Below are 23382 nucleotides of genomic sequence, written 5' to 3' on the forward strand. Positions count from 1 at the left end.
AGTCTTCCAAGACAATTTTTTTTTTGCACTGAAAAATGAAGAAAATCCCTTCTAGGGAGAAATGCAGGTCTTAACTAATTAAACAACAAAGAATATGATCTACATGATCTGTCTCTGTGTGTAAAATAAAGTGGTTAATGGGAACCTAACTCACAGCTAAAAAATTTAAAGAAAGCAATCCAATGTTATTTGTTGCCTAGACTTTACTGCAAATGACACTTAAGTCTTGAGAAAAAAACTATACACTAATATAGCAGTTAGCCATGACAGCCTTTATAATAGAATGCTTGTGACCAAACACACATAAATATTGCACTTGGGGAAAAAAAACATCTTAAAGTAGAAAAGAATGAAACAAACATGCATTCTATTTTTTCTCTCTATACTATAAGGCTACAAGGCTACATGTGTGCAAAAATAACGTTCACTAAATTAAAAAATATATATAATCCCCCTCACTCACACACGTGTTACTGTCAAGTTCAACACAACAAAAACAATATCTTTGGGCTACACTGCAAATTACACACTTTCTGCCTGTGGACATCTGTTCTACACTGTGCCAGCAAAAGTGAGAAAGAGGGAAATATGTGGTGTTCCTTTCACATCTATAGTGGCATCCAGCTTAAGCCAGGCCCAGCTCCAGCTCCACTTGATCCCTGAATCCACTCATTTTCACCTAATTCTCTCATCTCAAAAATTAACAACATACTGTAGAGGGGAAACATTAGTTAACAGATAGTGGTTTGTTCGTTAGCTAGTTAACATTTCACACAGATTTCCAGGGTCCAGTAAGCAACTAACGTGTTATAACTTGAATGGCAAGGAGTCGTATACCAGTTAATACTGTAATGAAACAGCAGGGAGCAGGTCTCGAACCCTCGACCTTCTAGCCCGAGGTCCGGCGCGCTATCGACTGTGCCGCAAAAGCATGCTCAAGCGGCAGAGTCGATTTCCGCGCTTATAAACCCAGGGTCGTTACACTACTGTCACTTCCGGCGCCGACCGAGATGGCCGCCTCGCTTCGCGTTCCTTGGAAAATATGCAGTATTTTGTTTTTTTATGTGTTATTTCTTACATTGGTACCCCAGGTGATCTCAGGTTTCATTACATACAGTCGGGAGGAACTACTGAATATACGATTAACGTCAACTAACCATCGTTCCTACCAGGAATATGACTTTCCCGAAACGGATCCAGTGTTTTGCCTTCCACCCAATACAATGGATCTGATCCCAGCCGGCGACCCTACGCGACGCCGTAAAAGGGGCAAACGTAGCGGTCTCCTGGTCAGGCTTCGGAGACGGGCACATCGCGCTCCACTCCCTAGCATACTACTTGCCAATGTCCAGTCTCTTGACAATAAGGTTGATGAAATCCGAGCACGGGTAACATTCCAGAGAGACATCAGGGATTGCAACGTGCTCTGCTTCACGGAAACATGGCTAACTCAAGAGACGCTAACGGAGTCGGTGCAGCCAGCTGGTTTCTTCACGCATCGCGCCGACAGAAACAAACATCTTTCTGGTAAGAAGAGGGGCGGGGGGGTATGCCTTATGATTAACGAGACGTGGTGTGATCATCATAACAACACACAGGAACTCAAGTCATTCTGTTCACCTGATCTAGAACTCCTCACAATCAAATGTCGACCGCATTATCTACCAAGGGAATTCTCTTCGATCATAATCACAGCCGTATATATTCCCCCCCAAGCAGACACATCGATGGCCCTGAAGGAACTCTATCTGACTCTTTGTAAACTGGAAACCACACACCCTGAGGCTGCATTCATCGTAGCTGGGGATTTTAACAAGGCTAATCTAAAAACAAAACTCCCTAAATTCTATCAGCATATCGATTGTGCTACCAGGGCTGGTAAAACCCTGGATCATTGTTATACTAACTTCCGCGACGCATATAAGGCCCTCCCCCGCCCTCCTTTCGGAAAAGCTGACCACGACTCCATTTTGTTGATTCCAGCCTACAAACAGAAACTAAAACAACAAGCTCCCGCGCTCAGGTCTGTTCAACGCTGGTCCGACCAATCTGATTCCACGCTTCAAGACTGCTTCGATCACGCGGATTGGAATATGTTCCGCATTGTGTCCAACAACAACATTGAAGAATATGCTGATTCGGTGAGCGAGTTCATTAGGAAGTGCATTGACGATGTCGTACCCACAGCAACGATTAAAACATTCCCAAACCAGAAACCGTGGATTGACGGCAGCATTCGCGTGAAACTGAAAGCGCGAACCACTGCTTTTAACCAGGGCAAGGTGACCGGAAACATGACCGAATACACACAGTGTAGCTATTCTCTCCGCAAGGCTATCAAACAGGCTAAGTCCCAGTACAGAGACAAAATAGAGTCGCAGTTCAACAGCTCAGACACAAGAGGTATGTGGCAGGGTCTACAGTCTATCACGGACCTCAGGAGGCTGAAGAAATTCGGCTTGTCACCAAAAGCACTCACAAACTTCTACAGATGCACAATCGAGAGCATCCTGTCGGGCTGTATCACCGCCTGGTACGGCAACTGCTCCGCCCACAACCGTAAGGCTCTCCAGAGGGTAGTGAGGTCTGCAGAACGCATCACCGGGGGCAAACTACCTGCCCTCCAGGACACCTACACCACCCGATGTCACAGGAAGGCCATAAAGATCATCAAGGACAACAACCACCCAAGCCACTGCCTGTTCACCCCGCTATCATCCAGAAGGCGAGGTCAGTACAGGTGCATCAAAGCAGGGACCGAGAGACTGAAAAACAGCTTCTATCTCAAGGCCATCAGACTGTTAAACAGCCACCACTAACATTTAGCGGCCCCTGCCAACATACTGACTCAACTCCAGCCACTTTAAAAATGGGAATTGATGGAAATTATGTGAAAATGTACCACTAGCCACTTTAAACAATGCCACTTAATATAATGTTTACATACCCTACATTACCCATCTCATATGTATATGTATATACTGTACTCTATATCATCTACTGCATCTTGCCATCTTTATGTAATACATGTACCACTAGCCACTTTAAACTATGCCACTTTATGTCTACATACCCTACAGTACTCATCTCATATGTATATACCGTACTCTATACCATCTTGCCTATGCCGTTCTGTACCATCACTCATTCATATATCTTTATGTACATATTCTTTATCCCTTTACACTTGCGTGTATAAGGTAGTAGTTGTGGAATTGTTAGGTTAGATTACTTGTTGTTATTACTGCATTGTCGGAACTAGAAGCACAAGCATTTCGCTACACTCGCATTAACATCTGCTAACCATGTGTATGTGACTAATAAAATTTGATTTGATTACTCCCTCCTTTCAAAGAGCGCGTCCTCGCGCTAGCTTGCGACTTTACGTCTTACAGGAACGCGCTCACCGGCCAAGCACACGCACTGTCGTGGATGCGAGGTCCGATCACTTCTGACACCAGTGCAATGAAACAGCAGGGAGCAGGTCTCGAACAATCAACCTCCTAGCCCGAGGTCCGGCGCGCTATCGACTGTGCCGCAAAAGCATGCTCAAGCGGCAGAGTCGATTTCCGCGCTTATAAACCCAGGGTCGTTACAATACTATAGCGAATTAGTTAGGTTACTAATGTCAGCTCACCTGATGTTGTAACGTTAGCTGTCTGACTTTATTAGCCATCTAATTTTCACACCATAAACTCAATTATTTGATCAGATGAGTTGGCTTATGTTGCTCAACATTTCTCTGGCTAGCTAACGGAGAATTCGATCGAGCTAGCAAGATTAGCAATGCTAATACTTGTTCCACCACACTTTCTCCCTCACCTCAAACTTTCCAAATGCCAGTTGTTTTTCGGTTACAGCTCATGAAGTATGCTTCATCACCTTCTCACCCGTCTGGTGGACAGGCTTCTCACCTAACATTACCTCTTCGTTATCGTTCAGGGCACGCGCTGCTGTCACTGCCTTTCTACCCTATGCTGTCTCTCCAGTGTGCGTGCTGATGCTGTAACTAACAAGTTGGTTCTCTCTTTTCTCTTCAGTCACGTGCTGCGCTGCATTCTGTTATGTGAACGATTGGCTGAGCCTTGGATACAGCCAGTATTGCTCCAAACGCGCATCACTCGTTCGCTTACAGCCAGTAGTGATCCAACCCCCCTCCCCCTCCCCCTCCCAAACTTTTCTCATCGGATCTACACGATTTTTTTTTCACCTTTATTTAACCAGGTAGGCAAGTTGAGAACACGTTCTCATTTACAATTGCGACCTGGCCAAGATAAAGCAAAGCAGTTCGACACATACAACAACACAGAGTTACACATGGAATAAAACAAACATACAGTCAATAATACAGTAGAAGAATAAGTCTATATACAATGTGAGCAAGTGAGGTGAGATAAGGGAGGTGAAGGCAAAAAAAAAAAAAATCACCTATTTTGGATTCAAAACGGTGAATTTCGCCGAAAGGTGACTAGTTTGCATCCCTGATACAGATTCATTCAACCACCTCCTTCCAATGTCTAATCATATTTCTGACTCTCAATCTCTACTCCTCATATTCTGATCATCATGCTTAAACCAAACACACACGCTGTTAGAAATTGTGTTTCCTCTCTCACCATTGTGAGTTTTGGAGATGGGTGTGGATCCACTAGCCATGATGTCTGGGAACACACAAAGCTCACATCACTCATCATGTTGCATACCCCCCTCACCCCATAATATCATAAGCTGTGTTTGCAACTTAAAATATATAGCTAGCTAGTAAGCTATTTTAATTTACCTTTAGTTTACCAAGCAATCAGCCCAGTTAGTATGTGTTAGCTAGCTTTCGTGCTAACCAGCAGGTAGTTAGCTGGTGGATCGGCCTGCCAAACAACTAACTAGCCAGTGGTTAGCATGGTACCTACACATACTAGTGAACTTAAGTGCTATAACTAGCTCCTTAGCTAGCTAACATTAGCTACATTAGTTGTTATTGTTATAGCCAATGTCTTGGCTGTATTACTTTTTATAACTAAGTTTAACGATTGATAACATGAACCATATATTGTTAGATAGCTACGTTATACTGTGTCATTAGCTGGGTAGCTAGCTAGTTCGAATACCATCCAGAGCCATGACATAGGCGGGATCTCTCTTTCCCGTGCGCTGCCAATTAACAATACATTCTTTAAAATTGTCGCACATCCCATCAAACTCTTCAATATTTTCCACTGGAACCATTTCTGATGTCCCTTCTTCAAAAAAAATCCACAAGTGCATACATCTTTGGTGATATTTTGCTATTTTGCAAAGTGCAAACAGAGTAAACCGTTGTCTTTGCTTGCACCTAGTTTTTTTTGTTAAACTTTCGCCTTTTATGCTTTGCCGCAAAGTTTATTTTATAGCTAGCTACGGAATCAGTTTCATTAGCAGTTGACATGATTCAAGCAGTTTTCAACAATTAGCTCATTTGCTTAGTAAGAAATGCCTCCAGTCTGAGTGATAAGGGGACCATATAAAAAAATGGATGCGTGATGAAAACTTCCCTTTTCCTCGACAGACCAGGTCAAGCAGGAATATTAAAGTATTGTTGTTATATTGCCTTCGCTCGGTGTGAGCTCTAGAAAACTAGATACATTTTTTTATGTAGCTACAACGATATTACTGTTTGGTGTGTTCAATTGCTTATGCTATGCTGTTACTGGTATGTATACACTAGCTGTATATCTGCTAGCTAGATACAGTAGCTAATTAACTTGCTAGCTAGATGGTACACTGACAGTGTTTGTTTTCAGTATCTAGTTTCTAGCTAGCTAGTTACAAACCTCAATCAACATGGCTCTGATTATTTAGAGCCATGTCGACCCACACACACAGACATTCAGTTTCTTAGCCTCACCCTTGTGAAGTCAGTGTCATGTATTCTAGCTAATATTTTCATTAGATAATGTTCTGTGTTGGTTTTCTCTGTTACTTTTATAGGACCCTCTAACACACCCCAATCAACCTGGCTCTGATGATTTAGACCGTGATGATGCCCCTGAGATGGTTAGTGTCAGGTGCACAAACACACGCACGCACACACACACACACACACACATTTGTTTTTCTATCCTTGTAGGGACTTGAGACCTAAACTTGACCCAAAAAAAACATGTTCCCTAGCCCTAAACGTAACCCTAACTCTGATCCTAACCCTAACCTCAATTACCTAAATGTTAAGGCTAAAAATCACCTGGCCCTAATGCCTAACTCTAAACTTAACCCGCAATGCCTAAACCTAATAGTAACCCCAATTCTAACACTATATCCAATTGTATGTTTTTCCCTAAACTTAACCTCTAAGCCAAAAATCGCAATTCCCCTCATGGGGACTTGCCAAATGTCCACACGAGGTCCAATTTGTCAGGTTTCTGTATACATGTGGGGACATCAGCTACCCACATAAATGTGGTACACACACAGACAGACATTCAGTTTCTTAGCCTCACCCTTGTGAAGTCAGTGTTATGTATTCTAGCAAATATTTCAGTAGCATAATGTTCTGTGTTCGTTTTCTCCATGTATTCCTAATTTAGGACCCCCTGACACACCCCAATCAACCTGGCTCTGATCATTTAGACTATAATGATGCCCCTGAGATGGTTAGTGTCAGGTGAACAAACACACACAACTCTCAGGCCTTAGCAATCTGTTCTACCTTTGCAGATTTATTATATGTTTCCTTCTGGCTTAATCAAATGTCTAAATATACTTTGCATCTAACTCTTTTCAGAATGAAGAAAGGATTTACCCTGGGGAATCAGTAACAAAGGGGCAATGCCTTATGGCAATAATGGTCTTTGTTCTGCGTCATCACCTGACTGGAACTGCCCTGATAGACCTACTTGCCTTGCTGAATTTGCTTGTCTCCAACATCTAAATATCTCTTCAAAAAGTTTTTGGGTAATCCAGCCCTGACAGCTGTCTCTCATTTATTTTGTGATGATTGCCAAAATTACTTAGGAAAGCAACCCGAAGACACAAATTGCTCACATTGTGTAACGTCCTTCATCAGAGAAACAAAATGTTTTAATTTTGTCAATACCTTTGAGGGACCTGCGAGATACACTGGAGAACCATAGAATATATATTTTGAGGAAACCGGTGAAGGAAGAAGAATATGAAATCGAGGATGTCATGGATGGAAAGATGAACCAAAGATTATTCAAAGAGAAGAGGCTATCTGCTGATGATTTAACATGAACCTGGAACTGTGATGGATTACCCATTTTTAACTCCTCAAATTACTCATTTTGGCCCCTTCAATTTACCATAAATGAACTGCCTTACATACATTGGAAAGAAAATGTGATGGTTGCAGGACTTTGGTTTGGCCCAGAAAAACACAGAATGGATACCTTTTTATTGATTCATGTTGCGATTTAGCCCGAAACCCATACATTTGGAGAGAGAACAGTGGGATTCTGAAGAGGACAAAGGTCTTCTCCTTGATTTGTTCCTCAGATGCAATTGCCAGGCCAATTCTTCATTACTGTAAGCAATTCAATGGTGAATATGGTTGTGACTGGTGCTTGCACCCCGGTAAAGTTGTCCCCAAAGGCAGAGGATATGTAAGATCCTTACAGTCAACAACTCCAAATTGAAAGATCACACAATCAATTTAAGGATAATGCATTTCACGCTGCTCGCACTGATATTCCGCAAAATGGTGTAAAGGAGTTGTCAACACTGTTTTTGCTTCCGTTGTCCAACCGAAGAGACAGAAGTTGTAGAGTTATGCCGAGGAATGCATGTAGTCAGGCACAAAACCAAACACAATGTTGAACAATGGAAGCAAAAACAGGATACATGCAACTGTTTGAATCCATGGCACATAGGTCGACAAGTGACAGAATTAGACTCTCGACTGCTAAATCTCAAGCCACCAAAGGAAATCACAAGAATGCCGCGATCACTGTATATAAGAACATTTTGAAAAGCATCGGAGTGTTGTGGATTTCTTCTGTTTTATTCAATGACTGTCTGCCATTCAGCATGCATATTTTGCTTCAAGGATCTATTTCACAGCGTGACCTTAGAGTAGCTCACATTTATTTAGTCCTCTTTGTCAAGAAAATGGAAGAATTATATGGACAAGAAAATGTTTCTTTCAATTGTCATCAGCTAATCCACCTTACTGATAGTGTACTGAATTGGCGGCCTCTCGGGGCAACGTCATGTTTTACATTTGAGGGTAACAATGGAAGTTTGAAATCTCTTTTCCATGGGATGCAGTGTGTTCCACAACAAATTTGCAAGCTTTTCTTACTTTGGCGAGTCATTCCCAAACATTCTCTAACGTTGTAGGATTTCACCCAGAGTCAGAGTTCGGTATATTCCTTGCGATGCTTGCAGACAGGAGACTGAAAGGAGAAAAAATCTCGGGCTCCCTTAAAACTCTTGGAAAATCTGTACCTCTTCACCTCACAGCTTCTGTAAAACTTGCTGTAGAATAACTAATTACCGGATCTGTCTCGTCCCAGCCTGTGGAGACATAAGGCCGATTCATTTATGAACAGATTGTTTATCACACAACTAACTACCAAATCTCAGAAAAAAGGGATAATACCTCAGTCGTGTTCAAAAATGGACGTTGTATACAACTGCTGTTATTTTTCTTTGTTAGACTGAATTGCATTTGTCAAACAAACTGCTTATGTCAACCTACTCCCATTGTTGTGGTTCAACCATATGTAATTCAAGCTGACAGTATGTTCATCAACCGCAATCTAGGCATCTCATCAACAAAAAGGTGTGAAGTTGAGAGGTGTATTTACAGTATATATATGTATATGTATATATATATGTACAGTATATACATATGAGATGAGTAATGTAGGGTATATAAACATAAAGTGGCATAGTTTAAAGTGGCTAGTGATACATGTATTACATAAAGATGGCAAGATGCAGTAGATGATATAGAGTACAGTATATACATATACATATGAGATGAGTAAACATTATATTAAGTGGCATTGTTTAAAGTGGCTAGTGATACATTTTTACATAATTTCCATCAATTCCCATTATTAAACTCCAGCCACTTTAATAATGGGAATTGATGGAAATTATGTAAAAATGTATCACTAGCCACTTTAAACAATGCCACTTAATATAATGTTTACATACCTTACATTACTCATCTCATATGTATATGTATATACTGTACTCTATATAATCTACTGCATCTTGCCATCTTTATGTAATACATGTATCACTAGCCACTTTAAACCATGCCACTTTATGTTTATATACCCTACATTACTCATCTCATATGTATATACTGTACTCTATACCATCTACTGCATCTTGCCTATGCCGTTCTGTACCATCACTCATTCATATATCTTTATGTACATATTCTTTATCCCTTTACACTTGTGTGTATAAGGTAGTAGTTGTGGAATTGTTAGGTTAGATTACTTGTTGGTTATTACTACATTGTCGGAACTAGAAGCACAAGCATTTCGCTACACTCGCATTAACATCTGCTAACCATGTGTATGTGACAAATAAAATTTGATTTGAGGTTGAGACAAAAAAAAGATATCAAGTGTAAATATATTTATGTGGATGGCTGGCTTGTCCTTCTGCCAAACACTTATGAGCGAGATTAGTTATGGCTGTTTTTTAGTGAGCTGGTTGATGTTATTGAGCTGATTCTCATTTGCAATGGTGACCTGGCCAAGAAAAGCATCAACATACCTTAGTTCAGGTCCGTCCAGTGTGAGGATAGGTTAGGGACGTGCAGCTTCCAGTTAAAACGCATGCATTTAGTTTTGAGTAATAGTTGGAGATCACAGAATGTGTGGTGTATGTCATTGAATCTGTGTGATTCTAATAGTATCACACATTGATAACTTATCAGGGACATACATCAGTGATGCAAGGGCCATCGCCTATATATTGTATTGTACATGTTAACCACATGTTCAGTGGAATAGATTTTTTTTTTTAATAAAAAATAAATGAACATTAATATTACTGGTCTGTTTTTACTAAGATGCCACATGTTTTTAATGGATGTAATGTATTTAAAGTATCCATCCCAAAAATGCACACTACTTTAAAAGTAACCTGGCTATACCCATGTTGTCATATAAAATAAATGTTGGTTAGCTTTCTGTTTTCGCTTGCAGGAAATGTTTTTCTTGGATAATTTTCATCACCTCAATTAGAATACTATTACAAACCCAACAGGAATAGCCTATAGGAATGCTTTCAATAACTTCAGGGGAATACTACAAAAAATAATGCAGGAACGCTATTTAAATTCATAAGAATACTATAGAGATACTGCATAATATTTATACCATTGAAATGTTATTACTATTGAAAGTTATTATAGGTCAAAATTACATACTATAGATACTCCTATAATCATTCTATAGTATTTTCATAGCAAAATAATATATCATAGCATACTATACCCTATAACTATAGGGTATTATACAAAACATAGTTTCTTATAGGAATCTTACAGGAACGCTATAGCACTTTTTCGTAATGTGTCGAAAGCGTTCCACAGGGATGCTGGCCCATGTTGACTCCAATGCTTCCCACAGTTGTGTCAAGTTGGATAGATGTACTTTGGGTGGTGAACCATTCTTGATACACAGGAAACTGTTGAGCGTGAACTGTTGAGCTCCTACTACCATACCCCATTCAAAGGCACTTAAATATTTTGTCTTGCCCATTCATATTATGAATAGCACACATACACAATCCATGTCTCAAGGCTTTAAAATCCTTCTTTAACCTGTCTCCTCCCCTTCATCTACATTATTTGAAGTGACATTAATAAGGGATCATAGCTTTCACCTGGATAGTCTGTCGTGGGAAAAGGTGTTCCTAATGTTTTGTACACTCACTCAGTGTCGTTTACATGTTGTCTACAATCTAGGCCAACCCCGTCGGTTTTGTTGCTTAACAAACAACCCGTCTATTGGAGAAGCAGTTTCTGCCTATACTCATATTGTACTGTCTTTGATAAAACCATCAACAACATTCTCTATTGACCGTCAGAGATCACGTGATAGACACAAAAGCGTCACATACATTAGCCAAATTAATCGAAGGCCAATAGCACTTAGCTAACTGTCCCATCCAAAACCGTGGGGGTAAGTGTGGACGTAAGATTTTTGAAAATATTCGAAATTTACTCAGCCATGTCAAAACAGAGACATCAATTCAAAGATCTGAATACAGAATGAGAATTATTGTATTGACACTCGTGCCTCGTCCTATTCAAAGTTTACAATTATGTTATTTAGCTAGCTAACGTTGTATAGCTTGTTAGCATAGTCAGAGAAGACGTTGGTTCACGGTGGCTAACGTTAGCATATCGACTTGTTTCGCTCGAGCTGAGATTTATCAGTGCATCATGGTCATGCAGGGTTGTAAATGCAACAGTTTTGTTTTGGTACATTTTCGTAAAAACAAGTTGTTAGGTACTGGACCAAGTGTGACGCGAAGCCTCGTGAAAAGGTGCTGTAGTCCGCAAAATATGGGGGTAGGCGGTTTGACTGGACTTATTGCATATGTAACTTTAGCACGCAGCAAAGCGGTGTATACAGTTGGACCACTTCCATAAGGCAACAGTAGGCAGGTTTCTATTGGCCCAGGTTCGTTCGAGAAAATGTTGCAAATAAAATCATTGCAACTTGTAATGGAAACGGTAGATATAATGGCCGTTTTTTAAAGATCAACATTATTTGTATTCGTATGACGGGTGCATTTTTCTTTAATAGAAATGTCCGTATTTGGAGGGGGGGCTGGTCCAGACTCAAAGTGTCATAAATATTGATTGATTTCGTTAAATGAACTGTAACTCAGTAAAATCGTTGAAATTGTTGCATTTATATTCTTGTTCAATATATTTAATACGCAAACGTTTTAATTGTTGCCACAAAAAAGTCCCGATGGTGTGTTGACGGAGATGGCAGCATCCCAACTGGCTCTTACGAAACTCCACTATTTTGTTTGTTCATGTACTCTTTTTTTACGCTATTTAGGTCAGGAATTGTTTTGTGTCATTACATACACCTGGGAAGAACTATTGGATATAAGAGCGGCGGTACCTCACCAGAACTTCCAGCATTATGACTTCCCTGAAGCGGATCCTTTGTTTTCTCTCCCCAGGGCAATTTAATTTATTCCAGAGTAGGGTTGCACATTTTGGGGAATATTCAGAGGTGGAAACTTTCCGTGGGAATATATGGGAATTAACGGAAATGTATGCAAATTAATATTAATACCATTTAAATGTAGATTTTTTGCATTGGATATATTTACCATATCATATGGAGACAGAAACAGAAGCATTTTAACTTATCATAAGTAGACATAATTGCAAATTATTAAATCCTTCCAATAGAAATTTTAAAAACAATTTAGTTACGAATTGAACCGTAATTCAATTATTTGACTCCCAAAAACGTTTTCAACATACATCTGTAAAATGATCATCTAGAAACTAAAGCTTTGGTTGTCTTCCTCGGGCTTACATGCCTTCTCCCTGGACCTCCTCAATGTCCACCTCTTGAACAGCAGACTCTGAGGCCTCATCTTCACTGTCACTTTCCAACTTCGTTGTAGATGGCTCGTTGTCAGGCTCAAAAAGCCTCAAATTTGCCTGGATGGCCACCAATTTTTCAACCCTTGTATTGGTCAGTGGGCAAGCGGTATGGATTTCTTCTCTTACATCTGCACGCAGAGTCTGAACATCAGACAGGATGGCATTTTCTCCCTCAATCCGCGCGAATGGCTACTGCTATAGGTTTCAGGCTGCTTACCACTCTCTCCCAAAATACATCATCCAGGAGGATCCTCTTGATGGTGCTGTCCATATCGGCAGACTATGGCCATTTCTTGGAGAGACTCCTTCCCCTCCAGGAGACAGGAGAGGTGGTGACAACAACACCACCCCAACGGGTGTTGCTGGGCAGCTTCAATGTGGTGCTCTTATTCTTCTCACTTTGCTTGGTGAGGTAGATTGCTGTTATAACTTGATGACCCTTCACATACCTAACCATTTCCTTGGCTCTCTTGTAGAGTATATCCATCAGTGCCATGATGTCCTTGAGGAGCAGATTCAATGCATGAGCAGCACAGCCAATGGGTGTGATGTGAGGGTAGGACTCCACCACTTTAGACCAAGCAGCCTTCATGTTCGCAGAATTGTCTGTCACCAGTGCAAATACCTTCTGTGGTCCAAGTTCATTGACTCCCTTCAGCTCATCTGCGGTGTGTTTGTTGTCCCTTGTGTCTGTGCTCTTGTAGAATACTGATTGAGGGGTGGAGATGATGTAGTTAATTATTCCTTGCCCACAAACATTCGACCACCCATCAGAGCTGATTGCAATACAGTCTGCGTTCTCTATGATTTGCTTGACCTTCACTTGAACTCTGTTGAACTCTGCATCCAGCAAATGAGTAGATGCTTTAGCATGTCTGGTTGGAGGGGTGTATGCTGGGCGAAGAACATTCAGAAATCTCTTCCAATACACACCGCCTGTGAACATCAGAGGTGAACCAGTTGCATACACAGCTCGAGCAAAACATCAGCATTTCCCTGAATACGTTCCTCCATTGAGTCAAAAACACTTCTGATTCCAGGAGGACCATGAGCTGTTGCAAATCGATAAGGTGTCTGATTCATCATTGTCACCTCGAATAGAAGTAGAGGGACTTTAGTCAGAGATTGCTTGTTGTGAGCGCTGAGGGAACTTTATGCACTTGGCCAGATGATTCTGCATCTTTGTTGCATTCTTCACATATGATTTGGCACAGTATTTGCAAATGTACACAGCTTTTCAATCTACATCAGCTGCAGTGAAATGTCTCCATACATCGGATAGTGCCCGTGGCATTTTCCTGTAAAGATTAGAAAACCCCAAAACAATTCCATGTACAGATAAATAGTTAAGCAGTTAGATTAAACAACTCCTTTGTAAGATATTTGTTTTAAGATGAAACATGTATGGAACAGGTGAATTAACACTCCTCAGTTAGCAGGCTCAATCAAACTAAAACTCACATGGTAGCAAAAACGAACTAGCAAATCAAATCAAAGTTTATTTGTCACGTGCGCCGAATACAACAGGTGTAGACCTTACAGTGAAATGCTTACTTACAGGCTCTAACCAATAGTCTAAAAAAGGTATTAGGTGAACAATAGGTAAGTAAAGTAATAAACCAACAGTAAAAAGACAGGCTATATACAGTAGCGAGGCTATAAAAGTAGCGAGGCTACATACAGACACATGCAGAAATTGTTAACAAGTTAGAAATGATTTAAACACACTTTGCTGTAGGCTACTATTTACTAGTTTTTAAAAAATCATGTATGTCATATAAAATATATTCACCCCACCCAGTATTGTAATTAAAACTTACCAGAAAGCATGTAGTCCTTGGCTCAGACAGCGTAGTAGTGTGGGCTCAATAGCATCTCATTAGTGTGCAAGATCTTGAGAATCATCTGTACATGTGATGGAAGAATGCACTGTGCATGCAGAGGATTGCAATTCCATTGAATTCGGGATACTTTAACCAAAATATGCCACAAGACCTAGAATTGCCTTGTATCCCACAAAAAAAGGTTCACTGTTATAAGCTAACTTGTTTGATGAATTTAAGCAAAATTCCCAGGCTTAACTTCCCATGGAAAATTTCTGGAAAAATTCAGACCCTTTGCAACCTATTCCATAGGCTGACCCAAAACAATGCCGGCGGAGGAGAGGTACTCGAGGCTGTCTTCTGGTCTGACTTGGACTCGCTAATGTCCAATCTCTGGATAATGAAGTTGATGAGCTCAAGGCAAGAGTGGCTTTTCAGAGAGACACCAGGGATTGTAACATTCTCTGCTTCACGGAAAAATGTCTCTCTCGAGATATACTGTCTGACTCTGTAAAGCCAGTTGGGTTCTCAGTACATCACGCCGACATTATTAACAACTTATGGTGTAACAGGAACTCAACCCATGGTGAGGACTTATTCAATGCTGGTCTGACCAATCGGAATCCACGCTTTAAGATTATTTTGATCACGTGGACTGGGATATGTTCAGAGTAGCTTCAGAAAATAATATCGACACGCATACCGATACGGTGAATGAGTTTATCAGAAAGTGCATAGGAGATGTTGTACCCACTGTGACTATTAAAACCTACTCCAACCAGAAACCGGGGATAGATGGGAGCATTCGCACAAAACGGAATGCGCGAACCACTGCATTTAACTAGGGCAAGAAGACTGGGAATATGGAAGAATACAAACAGTGTAGTTATTCCCTCCGCAAAGCAATCAAGCAGGCTAAATGTTGGTATAGGGACAAAGTTAAGTCCCAGTTCAATGGCTCAGACACGAGACGTATGTGGCAGGGTCTACAGACAAACACGGATTATAAAATGAAATCTTTATCTTTGAAAGATGGGGTCCTGTAAAAGGGCTGTTACTTTTTTTGCTGAGTTTATATACTGTATTCTATACTATGCCACTATCTTAGTCCAATGCCGCTCTGACATATATGTAAATATATTCTTAATCATTCCTTACTTACATTTACGTGTATTTTGGATATATGTTGTGAAACTGTTAGATATTACTTGTTAGTTATTACTGCACCGTCGGAGCTAGAAGCACACGCATTTCGCTACACACACAATAACATCTGCTAAACACGTATGCAACCAATAAATTTGATTTGAACTTTAGCTAGGTGTCTAACATTAGCTAGGTTAGGGGTTAAGTTTAGGAGTTAGGTTAAAGGTTTAGGGGAAGGGTTAGCTAGTATGCTAAGTAGTTTCAAAGTAGCTAAGAAGTCAGTGTTTGCGCGTTCTAATCTCATCACCATTTTAACAAACTTTGGTTGCTAGACGTTCGCATTATGTTCCTAGCTATCCACCCTGACCAACCACCCTCCTATAATATCCTATCATATCATAACTTTCTGTCTTATGTAACCATGCCAAATGTAACATATCATACTAATTTGAGTGTCCTGGACGTATGTTTACAATGTTACGCCTAGTCTGAGTCCAGGCTGGTTTTTCAGCCCCTCTCCACCTTGTCTCAAACAAAACACATTCAAATTGCTTTCCTAGTGCCAAGACTGTCATGTCAACCAAGCATCAGTAACTGAATAATATGTCAATTACTCAAGTAGTTAACACTAATAGGACATGGTTGTCTGTTTGTTGTCACTTTTGCCAGGTATTGTTGTGACTCCACATCACACCAGCAGCACCCTTTGTGGCTTCTAATATTGATGATTGATGCTGTCTTTTGAGCAGCACTGTAAAGGGAAAAGGGTGGGACACAAACACTGCCAATTGATGACCTGTTCTTCTTCTCCTCTTGTTATTTCAGCGTGTAAACACCAACACATAGAACAGACCGCTATGGCAGAACCAGATGTACAATTTAAGGTGAGTCTTGACTGTGTCTTGTGTCACCCAACTCCATCTGTTGTGCACTACCAGGGCCCGTAGGACTCTGGTCAAAAGTAGTCTACTAGACCTATATTGTTTGGTCTCCCGAGTAGCACAGCAGTCGGTTGCTATTCCTTTTAACCAATGTGTTGTTTAATTACTGTCCGTGTTTCAGCTAGTGTTGTGTGGAGATGGAGGCACAGGAAAAACCACCTTCGTCAAGAGGCATTTAACAGGAGAGTTTGAGAAGAAATACGTTGGTGAGTTTCTTAGAATCCAGACAGTCCTCTCTCCCTCTTCTCGCTCTCAGCTTTACATACCTCTTCTTTGCCGTCTTCTGCTTCTTCTCCTTCATAACCCCACCATACCTTCAATCAATAATCAGACTTAATTCTCTCCAGAGGGAAATTGAGTTTGCAGGCAAGGGTAGCATGATGGAAAAATATGCTATCCATACAAGAGTTGAAACCCTTCTACATCCCTGAACCATGGCTGACCTGCCCTTCGCTCCCCCTCCTCTTCCCCCTGTAGCGACTCTGGGAGTAGAGGTGCATCCCTTGGTCTTCCACACCACTCGAGGGACCATCAAGTACAATGTCTGGGACACAGCCGGCCAGGAGAAGTTTGGGGGGCTGAGAGATGGCTACTACATACAGGGTACGTCACATTTGTGTGGGTCACATGTCTGTGCATTGTAGTACATACAGAGTAGGTCACATCCTGACTTCAGATCTCTACACAATCTTACCCTCTGGTGCAAAATGACTCGGATGATTACGGGCACCACACATTTAATGATTATCTGATTCACTCAATCACTCTCCCTCTTCTACTTTTCTGTCTCCTACCTCTCTCCAGCCCAGTGTGCGATCATCATGTTCGACGTGACATCTCGCGTCACCTACAAGAACGTGCCCAACTGGCACCGTGACCTGGTGCGCGTCTGCGAGAACATACCCATAGTCCTGTGCGGCAACAAGGTGGACATCAAGGACAGGAAGGTCAAAGCCAAGAGCATTGTGTTCCACCGCAAGAAGAACCTTCAGGTAACCGTGGCAACCCAACGCAGACACATTTAGATAGTGTTTTGTACCTGCCAACTACCACACCTGTCTGTACAAGTCTATATTCCTCAGCTGGAGTACTGTGTGTCTGCAGTGTTTCTCCATTCCTGGTTAATTTTTTTTAGATGGGAGAGCGACAATAGCGTTTATCATACATATATATATATATGAGACTATACCTAATCAAGACTCTCTCCACCTCATCAGTACTACGACATCTCAGCCAAGAGTAACTACAACTTTGAGAAGCCCTTCCTGTGGCTGGCCAGGAAGCTGGTAGGAGACCCCAACTTGGAGTTTGTGGAGATGCCTGCCCTCGCTCCCCCGGAGGTCGTCATGGACGCCTCCCTGGCCGCGCAGTACGAGAACGACCTTAAAGTGAGTACACACACGCATGCAGAAAGTGTACACACACACATGCAGGGGACACGCATGCAGAACACACACAAATGCAGAAGTCGCACACGCCATACTGGGTCAGTGTTTAATGTGTTCTTTATTGAAATTGTATTTATTTACATCAGGAACTTGCATACTAGTATTTAGTTTTACACGTGACAAAAATAATGAATACACAATTTTTCCTCACACCTCCAGGTTGCCGCAGAAACAGCGCTCCCAGATGAAGACGATGACCTTTAACCTGCGACCTCTCTCTGGCCTCTTCGGCGTTCTGGAGGTGTGGCCTATTGCTGACCTTAACCCTTGACCTTTAATTGTTAAAGCCCCCCCAATGTTTTGTTTTTGTGTTTCAAACTGAAAATGTGTGTCTGGTAGCGTGAAGATTTCAGTAGAGACAAACAGGTGTAGAATTTCACACTGCTCACAGTAGGCGTTACACACACACATACAAATGAAAGACCTTGTTCGCTCGCTGTACGATACTGACTATGGGTGATATGAAATCACACTAAATAAAAAGTATTTGAATATAAACTATTTGCTGTATCAATTCATGTGAACAAAATGGGTGTGTGATTGGAATTTAGCAAAAAGCACATTTCACTTCCTTGTGGGAATGCCTGACTGATGTTTGACAGCATTTTATTCTTCAGAGGTGCCTGTGGTGGGGTTGACAGGGATTGAAAATGTACTGGTTCCACAACAAAGTTGTATAGTAAATACATTAATACATATTTGTGTACAATAATCCATTTGTGCTATTTGTAATATACAGTGCCTTCAAAGTATTCATACCCCTTGACTTATTCCACATTTTGTGTTACAACCTGAATTTAAAATGGATTTAAATATTTGTTTTTCTTTCTTACCCATCTACACACAATACCCTGTAATGACAAAGTGAAAACATGTTTTTACATAAGTATTCAAACCCCTGAGTCAATACATGTTAGAATCACCTTTGGCAGCGATTACAGCTGTACAATATTTGCACATTTTTTTCTTTTTGAATTCTTCAAGCTCTGTCTCTGTAAAATCCCTCAGTAGAGCAGTGAATTTCAAACACAGATTCAACCACAAAGACCAGGGAGGTTTTCTCTGTCAAGTTGGTTGTTGATCATTGCTAGACAGCCATTTTCAAGTCTTGACATAGATTTTGTAGTGCATTTAAGTCAAAAATAAAGCTAGGCCACTCATGAACATTCAATGCCGTCTTGGTAAGAAACCAGTGTATGTTTGGCCTTGTGTTCTAGGTTATTATCTGGCTGAAAGGTGAATTTGTCTCCCAATGTCTGTTGGAAAGCAGACAACCAGATTTTCCACTAGGATTTTGCCTGTGGTTAGGTCTATTCCGTTTCTTTTTATCCCCCAAAAAACTCCCTATTCCTTGCCGATGACAATGCTTGAAAATATGAAGAGTGCTACTAAGTGATGTTGTGTTGGATTTGACCCAAACGTAACGCTTTGTATCTAGGACATGAAGTTAATTTCTTTGCCACATTTTTTTTCCATTTTTACTTTAGGGCCTTTTGCATGTTTTGGAATATTTTATTCTGTGCAGGCTTCCTTCTTTTCACTCTGTCATTTAGGTTAGTATTGTGGAATAACTACAATGTTATTGATACATCCATTAAACTGTTTTAAATACACCATTGGCCTCATGGTGTAATCCCTGAACGGTTTCCTTCCTCTCCGGGAACTGAGTTAGGAAGGACGGCTGTATCTTTGTTATGACTGGGTGTATTGATACACCATCCAAAATGTAATTAATAACTTCACCACAGGAGGTTGGTGGCACCTTAATTGGGGAGGACGGGCACGTGGTAATGGTCGGAGCGGAATAGGTGGCATGGTATCAAATGCATCAGGCACATGGTTGCCATGTGTTTGATGCCATTCCATTGGCTCCATTCCAGACATTATTATGAGCCGTCCTCCCCTCAGCAGCCTCCAGTGAACAACATGCTCAAAGAAATATATTTTATGTATTTTTTTTGTTAACATTTTTTGAGACCAATCTACCAATAGGTGCTATTTGTGAGGCATTGGAAAACCTCCCTGGTCTTTGTGGTTGAATCTGTGTTTGAAATTCACTGCTCTACTGAGAGATTTTACAGATAATTGCGTGTGTGGGGTACAGAGATGAGGTAGTCATTCAAAAACCATGTTAAACCCTATTATTGAACACAGAGTGAGTCCATGTAATGTAACTTGTTAAGCACATTTCTACACCTGAACTTATTTAGGCTTGCCATAAAGGGGTTGAACACTTACTCAAGACAAGACATTTCAGCTTTTCATATTTATTTTTTTTGTCAACATTTCTAAAATATAATTACACTTTGACATTATGGGGTATTGTGTGTAGGCCGGTGACACAAAGTCTCAATTTAATCCATTTTAAATTCAGGCTTTAACAAGACAAACTGTGGAAAAAGTCTAGGGATGTGAATACTTTCTGAAGGCAATAGGTACTTTTCTCATGTTTTGTTCTATCATGAAAAGTTGTCTTGACATGTTGCTCCCTTTTGAAACCACCAGCAGACAGGATGAACATTTTGTGGCCTAATATATTGGTACCCTTGCCCTTTTCTTGAATAATTCATAATTCTGTCTAAAGGGGGGGGTCTACCATTTGCAATGGCTGTTCAGCAAATTTTAGAAAATAAAAACAAATGGCATTGACAGAATTATTATCACCCGTTACTAGTACTTGGTTGCACAGCCTTTGGTCAGCATATAACTGCCGGCAAATGCTTCTTGTAGACCTCAATGAGCTTGCTGTACCTTTCTACTGGCAATTTTGCTCCCTCTTCAGCTGCAAACTGCTCCCAATTCTTCAATGTTTGATGGTTGCCCTTGACCAACTGCTGTTTTCAGATCTCGTCGTAAGTTTTCGATGAGACACAGATCTGGACTCATTGCTGGCCTCTCCAGTCCAGTGATTCTTCTTGAACCATTCCTGGGTGCTTTTTTATGTTCTTGGGTTCGTTGTCCTGCTGGATACCCACGACCTTTGATGGAGACCTAGTTTTTGGACACCGGGTTGAACACTCCACTCCAAAACCCCTTGATAATCTGCTGATTTCATGATGCCTTGAACATGTTCAAGGCCCCCAGTACCAGAGGCTGCAAAGCAACCCCACAGCGTTATCGAAACTCTCCCATGTTTGATTGTAGGGAGGAATGGTGTAGGAATGCTTCATTTGGTGATACATTACTGTAGTTATACTTGAGATATCGTCTTTCAATGGGACAAGTAAAACAAATAACTGAAGATTTTTTGATGTTGAAAAGTGCAAGGGTGACAACTATACCCAGGGATTGCACATACTGTCTAGACAAACCCAGAGGGGTTGCAACTTTTTATGTGTATGAGGTTGAGACAGCAGAAAAGAGGAAATACATCTGAGATTAGGATGGAGATTAAGAGATATGGAATAGGTATATAAGGAAGCAGAGCTGAGTGAAAGAGAGCATCTGAAACAAGGAGAAGCAAGAATAGAGGAAAAAGACGTTGACATTTACATACCTCAAGGTAAAACCCGAATATTTGATTCTGTTATGAGAAAATGCACCTCTCTCTCATTTGTCTCTGAGTGTGCCGGAGTCTGTTTGCGTGCCCCCACAGATCAGAACTCCCAGTTTCATTTAAAAAAAATATATAATAACATTGCTCTTTTCACAACAGCTGAAGAGAAGTGAAGATCCCATGATCCAATGATGAACCCATTCTGGCCATGATGGTACTCGGGGTGTCTGCCATGGTACTCAATGCCCTAAACTCCACCGGTACAGTAGCCTTCCCTCATCATCTCAACACCACAGTGACTGATGTAGATTCTCTCAATAGAAGATGTATTTTCAGAGCCGGTTACCCTGACCCAGAATAAGCCTAATCCTGGACTGAAAAGCATGCTCAAATTAGAATAACCATGTAAAGTTCTGTGTCTGCCCACATAAGAAAATATGTACTATAGTATTCACTGTAGCGTTGTTGCTGACTTTACTGTAGTATTTACTGTAGTATTTACAGTTAATTGTAGTATATATACTGTAGTAAAATCTGTCGATGTGCCTTTGAGCAAGGCACTTCACCCTAATTCCTCCTGTAAGTCGCTCTTGATAAGGGCGTCTGCTAAATGACTAAAATGTAAATGTATATACTATAGTAATTGACGTAGTGTTTTTGTGGATTGTAGTATACTGTAGTATTTACTGTAGTTCCTGTTTTATTATCTTTGACATAGAAGTTGAGGCTTTCTCCTTGAGGAAACCTACTGGAGAAATAAGAGCTAAGAGCTAATTTTCTATAACCTGTATGGAACACAATATTTGGTAAATACTTGGCTTGTAGGTTTCTCACTTATGGGTGGAAAAAATTGCGATATGCGTGAGGGGAATGGGCAGGTTATATGCAAATAAGATAGTATTTACTATAGTTTAAAAAAGTGTAGTGTTTTTGCGGAATATACTGTACTATTTACAACAGTGTTTTTTTTGTGTGAATAATAATGTAGTATTTACTATATTATTCTACAGTTTACTATGGGATTCTATAGCAAGTACTGTAATATTCTATAGTAAACTGTAGTATTGTTTCATGTGGTTGGGAACCCAGCCCTGTGAGTATATGGACGGAGCTTCTCTCTCATATCCGTCCTTTTAATCTCTCCCTTGTTCTCCCCTTGTTCTTTTAGAACCTAAACGGGTCTCTGGGAAGGTCAATGACTTTCTTCATTGTCCTGGCCATTCTACCTGGTATAAACTGGGTGTCACGACTTCCGATGAAGTCGGTACCTCTCCTTGTTCGGGCGGCGTTCGACGTCGCCAGTCTTCTAGCCATCGCCGCTCCACCTTTCATTGTCCATTTGTTTTGTCTAGTTTTCCCGCACACCTGGTTCACATTCCCTCATCAGACTAAATGTATATTACCCTCTGTTTCCCCCATGTCTGTGTGTGGAATTGTTCTTTGTGTAGGGTGTTACGCTATAGGCTGTCTTGCGCTAGGTTTGCTTCTAACCTAGCGTATTGTATTAATCGATACATCAAAAGCCTCACGCTACAGAAACAGTAGATAGGCTCATGCCGTTCTGGCTTGGACAAGGCTACTTAGCTACTTATATAGCTCAAAAAGGGACTAATAATGAATAAAACAAACTTTTTAATTTGATCTACATCTCAGTCCAAGGGTGATGGAATGATAAGTCGTGCAGCCAAACCAATTACTTTCTGTGTGCCTTGAAACCTGAGGAAAGAGAGGAACCGAATGGAGGAGAAGAGAAATTGAGTGGGAGGTTTATCATTTAAAGTAGATGACAGATGAGCAGTATAACAGTATATACTACCTGTCAGATACATTTTGCGCTTCAGCTTTCTCAGACATCACGACACCCGGACCCTGTAAAATGTTAGAAACAACACACTGCTCAAAGACTAAGCCTTTGTCAGCTAAA

The 23382-nt window shown here is 40.8% G+C and overlaps 1 protein-coding gene across 2 annotated transcripts; it reads left to right on the top strand.

Annotated features, from left to right (window-relative positions):
• Positions 1–10967: 10967 nt before the first annotated feature.
• Positions 10968–18460, top strand: LOC129841103 (GTP-binding nuclear protein Ran-like). Of its 2 annotated transcripts, none has more exons than XM_055909211.1 (7): positions 10968–11159; positions 16399–16457; positions 16636–16720; positions 16992–17117; positions 17319–17506; positions 17732–17902; positions 18122–18460. In XM_055909211.1, the coding sequence occupies exons 2-7, from the start codon at positions 16431–16433 to the stop codon at positions 18164–18166; spliced, it is 642 nt and encodes a 213-aa protein (XP_055765186.1). In that variant the 5' UTR covers positions 10968–11159; positions 16399–16430; the 3' UTR covers positions 18167–18460. The 2 variants fall into 2 exon arrangements, with proteins under 2 accessions (XP_055765186.1, XP_055765185.1); XM_055909210.1 differs by having other exon boundaries at positions 10971–11147.
• The last annotated feature ends 4922 nt before the right edge of the window (positions 18461–23382 follow it).

This window comes from Salvelinus fontinalis, chromosome 42 (assembly GCF_029448725.1).
Source record: "Salvelinus fontinalis isolate EN_2023a chromosome 42, ASM2944872v1, whole genome shotgun sequence".
Taxonomy (NCBI): domain Eukaryota; kingdom Metazoa; phylum Chordata; class Actinopteri; order Salmoniformes; family Salmonidae; genus Salvelinus; species Salvelinus fontinalis.

Bases quoted from the DNA above. Each gene is read 5' to 3' on its own strand.
- LOC129841103 (XM_055909211.1), top strand. From the start codon at position 16,431: ATGGCAGAACCAGATGTACAATTTAAG. The intron at 17,118-17,318 runs GTACGTCACATT...ACCTCTCTCCAG, and splicing joins AGATGGCTACTACATACAGG to CCCAGTGTGCGATCATCATG. The intron at 17,903-18,121 runs GTGAGTACACAC...TCACACCTCCAG, and splicing joins AGTACGAGAACGACCTTAAA to GTTGCCGCAGAAACAGCGCT.